This window comes from Rattus norvegicus, chromosome 4 (assembly GCF_036323735.1).
Source record: "Rattus norvegicus strain BN/NHsdMcwi chromosome 4, GRCr8, whole genome shotgun sequence".
Taxonomy (NCBI): domain Eukaryota; kingdom Metazoa; phylum Chordata; class Mammalia; order Rodentia; family Muridae; genus Rattus; species Rattus norvegicus.
Genome location: NC_086022.1, coordinates 101691638 through 101699283, shown reverse-complemented (window position 1 = coordinate 101699283; position 7646 = coordinate 101691638). Strand labels below are relative to the sequence as shown.

The following is a 7646-nucleotide window of genomic DNA, read 5'->3' as shown; positions in this document are numbered from 1 at the left end:
ATAAGTGGATATTAGCCCAAAAGCTAGAATTACCCACGATGAAATTCATGGAGCACGTGAAACTCAAGAAGGATGACCAAAATTCCGGATGCTTCACTCCTTTTTATAAAAGGGAACAAAAATATCCATAGGAGGTGATAGGGAGGCAAAGTTTAGAGCAGAAACTTAAAGAACATTCATTCAGAGTCTGACCCAAATTTGGCCTGTATATATACAGCCACAAAAACTAGATAGGATGGATGAAGCTAAGAAATGCATGCTGACAGAAATCTGATATAGATCTCTCCTGAGAGACACAGCCAGAACATGTCAAACACAGAGGCGAATGCTTATCAGCAAACCACTAACCTGAGAATGGGACCACCATTGGAGGAATTCAAGAAAGGATTGGAAGAGCTGATACGGCTTGCAACCCCATAAGAACAAAATTGCCAACCAACCAGAGCTTCCAGGGACTAAACCACTACCCAAAGACTATACGTTGACTGACCCATGTCTCCAAATGCATATGTAACGAAGGATTTCCTAGTTGGACACCAATGGAAGGAGAAGCCGTTGGTCCTGCAAAGGTTGGACCCCCAGTGTATGGGACTTTGGGGGGGGGGTAAAGGGGACTGGATGGGAAGGGAACATCCTTATAGACAGAGAGGGGGAAGAGTAAGGGGGCTTATTGGCAGGACACCGGGAAAGAGAATAACATTCGAAATGTAAGTAAGAAATACACAATTTAAAAGAATTGTAAAAAAATAAATGAAACAAATTAATAGGAGAGCCTAATTATCTGGAGTCTGACTTCATTATTTCTTTGTATATATTGGCTCTTAGCCCTCTGTCAGATGTAGGATTACCATAGATATTTTCCCAATCTGTTGGATGACTTTTGTCCTAATGGCAGTATCCTTTGCCTTACAAAAGCTTTGCAATTATAGGAAGTCCCATTTGTCGATTCTTGATCTTAGATCATATGCAATTGGTGTTCTGTTCAGGAAAATTTCCCCAGTGTCCATGCATTCGAGTCTCTTCCCTACTTTTTCTTTTATTAATTTGGATCAATGATGCACTTGGACTTGAGCTTTGTACAGGTGATAAGAATGGATTGATTTGCATTCTCCTACATGCTGAACTCTAGTTAAATCAGCCCACTTGTTAAAAAGACCTGTCCTTTTCCCACTATTGTTTTAGCTTATTTGTCAAAGACCAAGTGACCATGTGTGAGTGGATTCATTTCTGGGTTTTCAATTCTATTCCACTGATCAACCTGCCTGCCTGTCTCTATTCAAATACCATAGAGTTTTTATCACTATCGCTCTGTAATAGAGCTTGATGTCAGTGACAGTGATTCACAAATAAGGTCTTTTATTGTTCAGCATAGTTTTCACTATCCTGTGTTCTTTTGTTATTCCAAATGAATTTTTAAAATGCTCTTTATAACTCTATGTAGAATTGAGTTGGAATTTTGATGGGGATTGCATTGACAAAATGGCCAGTTTTACTATCTTAATCCCACCAACCTTTGAGCATGGGAGGTCTTTCCAGCTTCTGAGATCTTAATTTTCTTTCCTCAGAGACAGGAAGTTCTTGTCATACAGTGTTGAACTCGAGTCATATTGCAGTATCTTATATTGTTTATGACTATTTTGAAGGGTGTCATTCCCTAATTTCTTTTTCAGCCCATATATCCCTTAAGTAGAAGAAAGCTAACAATTTTTGGAGTTAATTTGATATCCACTGTCTTTATTAAAGTTGTTTGTAAGGTTTAGGAATCCTCTGGTGGAATTTTTAAGGTCTCTAAAATATACTAACATATTATCTGCAAATAGTGATATTTTGACTTCTTCCTTTCCAGTTTGGATCCATTTGACTTCTTTTTGGTTACTACTTGTTTGCTCTATATTGCTTTTGTATGTTTAGGTATGGATGTTAAAATCTCTTTTGAGAAGGTTGTTGTGACTTTGTTAGATCTGCCTTTATATATTACATGATGTTTTTCCCTTTCTGCTTTTAATATTTTTGCTTTGTTTTGTGCTTTTGGTGTTTTGAATATTGTGTGACAGGGGATATCTTTTCTGGTCCAATCTGCTTGGAGTTCTGTAGGCTTTTGAATATTTATGGTCATTCCTTTCTTTAGGTTAGGCAAAGATTCTTCTATAATTTTGTTGAAGATAATTGCTGGTCAATTAAGTTGGAAATCTTCGCTCTCGCCTATACCTATGATCTATTGGTTTACTCTTCCCATTGTGTCCTGGATTTCTTGGATGATTTTTGTTAGAAGCTTTTGTGTTTTGCATTTTTGTTGAAAGTTATGTCAATGTTCCTCTGGTATCTTCTGCCCCTGAGATTCTCTCTTCTATTGCTTATATTCTGTTGTTAATGCTTGCATCTATGACTCCTAATCTCTTTCCAGGTTTTACCTTAATAGTTGTCTCCCTTTGTAATTTCTTTATTGTTTCTATTTCCATTTTTATGTCCTTGATGGTTTTATTCAATTACTTCACCTGTTTGGTAATATTTGTATTTCCTCTTCAAGGGATACTCTCTTTTTACCTGACTTGTCCTGTATTTCTTGAAGGAAGGTTCATGTGTGTCCTCCTTATAGTCCTTTAACATCATCATTAGTTGTGATTTTAAATAAAAGCTTACTTTGCTTGTGTCCTGGGATATCCAAGACTTGTTTTGGTGGAGAAACTTGGTTCTGATGATTCCAAGTTGCCTTTGCTTCTTTTGCATGGGTTTTTGGCCTCGTATCTTGCTGTCTGGTTATTTCTGGTGTTAGCTGCTCTTGCTGCTTCTAACAGTGGCTTGATCCCCCTGTAAGCCTGTATGTCAGCACTACTGCGAAACTAGTTCTCTGTCAGGGGAATCTAGTTACAGAGCGCTGTGGCACAGGGTAAGTTCAGGGTACAGACTGATGTCATTGTTTTTAATAGCTGAGTAGTAGTCCAGTATATAAGTTTACCACAATTTTTCTATCCATTTTTCTATTTGAGAACATCTTTGTTCTTTGTACCTTCAGTCTATTATATATAACGCTGCTATGAATACAGTGGAGCACGTGTTCTTGTTATATGTTAGAGCATCTCTTGGGTATATACAAAGAAGTGATATAGCTGGGTCCACAATTAGCACTATGTCCAATTTTCTGAGGAACAATCATACTGATCTCCAGAGTGTTTTTACCAGCTTGCAATTCTACCAACAATGGAGGAATATTCCTTTCCAGCATCTACTGTCACCTGAGTTATTAACAAAGATGCATTGATAGATTTTCAACATTGCAATAGATATGGGCATTGGTGTTACTTCATATACACTATTAGATTAGGAAAGGTAGAAATCTACTGTTTGTGACTTGAACTCTTACTCTCTAATATTTATTTACTTATGCACTTCTATCTGGAGGACATCAGTTCACTTACTCTACCAAATAAGTCACAGGGAATGAACATAGATTTTCACCTCTGTTAAAGACTATCTTTGCCAACTGTACACTTTACCATTTGAGCCATTTGAACATCTCTATAGTAATCTTCCTTTTCAAAGTGTATGCCATTTGTTGAGCCACTTCAGCAAAATCTACAGGTTTTAAACATTAAACCTCTCAATAAGATGCAATATATTTCAAGGATGGAAATTTTATTTCTGATCAAATCCTCTTTCTTCCTTTCACTAAAATTATCCACAGTTCCTCAGTATGTGGGGCGACTAGTGATACTGGTGATTTTCACAAATTATCATCTGAACAGATTTGGAATGAGTAGGTGAGGTATCTCATAAGCAGCATTCAGGAAAACAGGAAGCAGATAAGACTTTCTGTGATCATTATAGACAGTCATTCTCGATACACGTTTATTTCAAGAAAAATATACCTCAAAGTACTCAATTGAACATCCCTCATTTTTAATGAATCAAATAAATCTTGTCTTTAGGGAAATATATGAGTAATATTAGAGAACAGGGCTTTTCCTCCTAAAATGGAGGAAAGAAAAAACCAAAATATAGTTCATTAGAATTTTTGTGACTAAAAGTAAGTAGATATTGCCCTGGTTAAACCTGGGTTGCCTTAGTTAACAGACCACATGTTTATAAGCCAAGAACAGTCCAGACTATATCTTGCTATTTGCATACTTCAATTTCAGAAACCACAAACCTCTCATAGTTATTTTAAAGAGATGTTCTTATGAGAATAGCCATAGTTAGCCAGAAACCAAATCTCAAATACACAATGGATTTTCGGGTGCAGATTTTCAGCTGCCTGCTAATCAGTGTCACAGGTAACAGGACAGGGAGTTTGAGCTCAGAATTCAGCCAAAATTCTTTCTTAAGAGATTTGAGTCTAAACATTTTTTTCTTTTTCTTTCTTCTGAATATTGAAATTGTTTTTGTATTTCTATGTCAACTAACCCTTTTCTCTCTATGTTGCTTTTTACTATTCATAGTGTCCAGTGGAGAAATTGTGCTCACCCAGTCTCCAATAACCATGGCTGCATCTCCAGGGGAGAAGGTCACCATCACCTGCCGTGCCAGCTCAAGTGTAAGTTACATGTACTGGTACCAGCAGAAGTCAGGAGCCTCCTCCAAACTCTGGATTTATGACACATCCAAGCTGGCTTCTGGAGTCCCAGATCGCTTCAGTGGCAGTGGGTCTGGGACATCTTATTCTCTCACAATCAGCTCTGTGGAGACTGAAGATGCTGCCACTTATTACTGTCAGCAGTGGAGTAGTACCCCACCTACACAGTGATACAGACTTGAACAAAAACCTCCTAACTCCTTAGGGTCCAGCTACTTCCTCCTAGAGATAAAATGTGTCTAAGTGTTTGATGCAGTATTCTAACAGGGTGTACTGCTTTACAATGTCATTTGCGTCTTTGGATAAGTGTCTCCATAATATTCCACTGTACTCAAGTATTGATCTCAAATTATCTACTTTGTCTGTCTCTATTTATTCTCAATTTATTTTTGTTCTGTTTGTTGAAGGCAAGTGTGACAGGCACTTCTCCCCCGATATGATATTTTACTGGTGGTTCCCATGAACCTTCACATCTAGTTTCTGCTACTTTCATTGACTTTAGGATCTTAGTAGGTGGATTTTCTTCAAGATAGTCACCTTCTCAAAGTACAGTGCTGTTGTTATCCTATACAAAGTAGTATTCTTCGTAATTTGTCTTCTGAATTTTATTAGTAGACCTTCTGTTTCACTAAATTGTCCTGTTAATATGTGCTTGAAATGATTTTCTCTCTCAAAAAAAAAAAAGCTCTTGACAGTCAAGCATATTATGTTTCTATTCTCATGACAAGCAATTGAAACACCCCACTAATAATGAATCAAATAAGACAACAGAAAACTAATAAACTAATATATAGACATTAATTTTTCTTTATAGCAATCAATCTATGTATACAGATATTCATTTGTGTATGTATACCTTACTGTGAATAATTAAATTCATAATTTAATTTTATCATTCTATATAGAGAAATAAATTATTTAAAATATTTAAATGTACAATTATATTTAAATTCAAATCACATTTATATTAAATTTAAATTACATTTAATAATAAATATAATAATTATGTAACATTTTGTTTTCAATTTTCAATTAAGGTGCTTGGAATGAAATCCATTGACACAATTACCAACTTCCCATCTGCATTTCTAGAAAAAAGTATCTCCATATCAGGAAGTCAAGATATTGATGGGTATTTAGCACATTGTTAATATATTATGATTTGTCAAGAAAACTTTTTCAGAATCAGTTGTTTGACATTTAATCATAGTAAATGCTTCATAAAGATGATTCTGGCATAAGAGCAGTTCTGACTGCACATACGTACACTACTACAAAATCTGTACCTATCTAAACTAAAAGGGAAACTCTTTTACACTTAGGTATTGCTCAACACCAAAGGGAATTTAGTGCTTTGTACTTATTTCTCCTTAGTGCTCTACCATCTGTGGATGTTTGAATAAGTATAGGCCCCCATAGATTCACATATTTAAATGCTTAGGAAGTGGCTTTATTTGATAGGTTTTGGAGGTTGTTTGGCTTTATTGGAGGATGTGTGACACTGGGTTTGAACTCTGAGGTTTTAAAAGCCTAATCCAGGGCCAGTATATTCATTTTCTTATCGTTTGCTGATCCAGATGTCAAACTCTCTTCTCTCATGTCTGCCTTTGTGGAGCCATGATCCCAACATGAAAATAATGAACTAAACCCTAAGAAAGTCCCAAATAAATGCTTTCCTTTAACAGAGGTTTTGTGGTTGTGGTATCTCTCCACAGCAATATAAAATAATCAGTAAACCTACATATCTAGGGTAGAAACTTGAGAAATTTTGAGTTGTGAGGCAACAGTGAAAGAGCAAGTCAGTTCACCAGTTCTCACTTGATGTCATATGTTCTAGAAATACCTTTGTCGGGATATTTTTTTCCTTTATTTATTTTTCTGTAAACATGCTTATTAATCAACACTATGAGATATAAAATCAGAAAAGGATGATGCAAGGTTCATTGAAACATATAAGAAGATATGGACATGGAAAAAGACTAGAAAGCACACACAGAGATACTGTATACACCTAAGCACATCAACATCCCACCTGGAATTTCTGGGTAATGTGGGGAAAATTGGTTAGACAGCCCTCATTGTCAATTTCAGGTAAGACTTAACTTCTCGGGAAGAACTAAAAAATCAAGCAACACTCACATGAATATCTATGCAACATGACTAAGTCTTTGGATGTTAAGAGATTAGATTCTAATTTGCACAAATTTTCCTATCATAATTTTAATTATTAGATCTATAAAAACTAAGTGCTATAATAAAACCAATTACTGAGGGATACTAGATATCCCCTTTATTTTTTTCCATCTTTATTAACTTGAGTATTTCTTATTTACATTTCGATTGTTATTCCCCTTCCCGGTTTCCGGGCCAACATCCCCCAACCCCTACCCCTCCCCTTCTATATGGTGTTCCCCTCCCCATCCTCCTCCATTACCGGCCTCTCCCCAACAATCCCATTCACTGGGAATCCAGCCTTGGCAGGACCAAGGGTTTCCCCTTCCACTGGTACTCTTACTAGGCTCTTCATTGCTACCTATGAGGTCAGAGTCCAGGGTCAGTCCATGTATAGTCTTTGGGTAATGGCTTAGTCCCTGGAAGCTCTTGTTGCTTGGCATTGTAGTTTATAAGGGGTCTCCAGCCCCTTCAAGCTCTTCCAGTCCTTTCTCTGATTCCTTCAACAAGGGTCCCATTCTCAGTTAAGTGGTTTGCTGCTGGCATTCGCCTATGTATTTGCTGTATTCTGGATGTGTCTCTCAGGAGAGATCTACATCCAGTTCCTGTCGGCCTGCACTTCTTTGCTTCATCCACCTTATCTAGTTGGGTGGCTGTATATGTATGGGCCACATGTGGGACAGGGTCTGAATGGGTGTTCCTTCTGCCTCTGTTCTAAACTTTGCCTCCCTATTCCATCCCAAGGGTATTCTTGTTCCACCTTTAAAGAAGGAGTGACACATTCGCATTTTGATCATCCTTCTTGAGTTTCATGTGTTCTGTGCATATAGGGTAATTCGAACATTTGAGCTAATATCCACTTATTAATGAGAACATACCATGTGTGTTTTTCTGTGATTGAGTT

General features: G+C 36.9%; 1 gene segment (V, D, J or C); it reads left to right on the top strand.

Moving 5' to 3' along the window:
* The first annotated feature begins 4131 nt into the window (after positions 1-4131).
* On the top strand, positions 4132-5430 carry LOC690487 (Ig kappa chain V-VI region NQ2-48.2.2-like). The segment is given in 2 exon segments: positions 4132-4271; positions 4437-5430. Coding segments are annotated over 2 exon segments (399 nt in total).
* The last annotated feature ends 2216 nt before the right edge of the window (positions 5431-7646 follow it).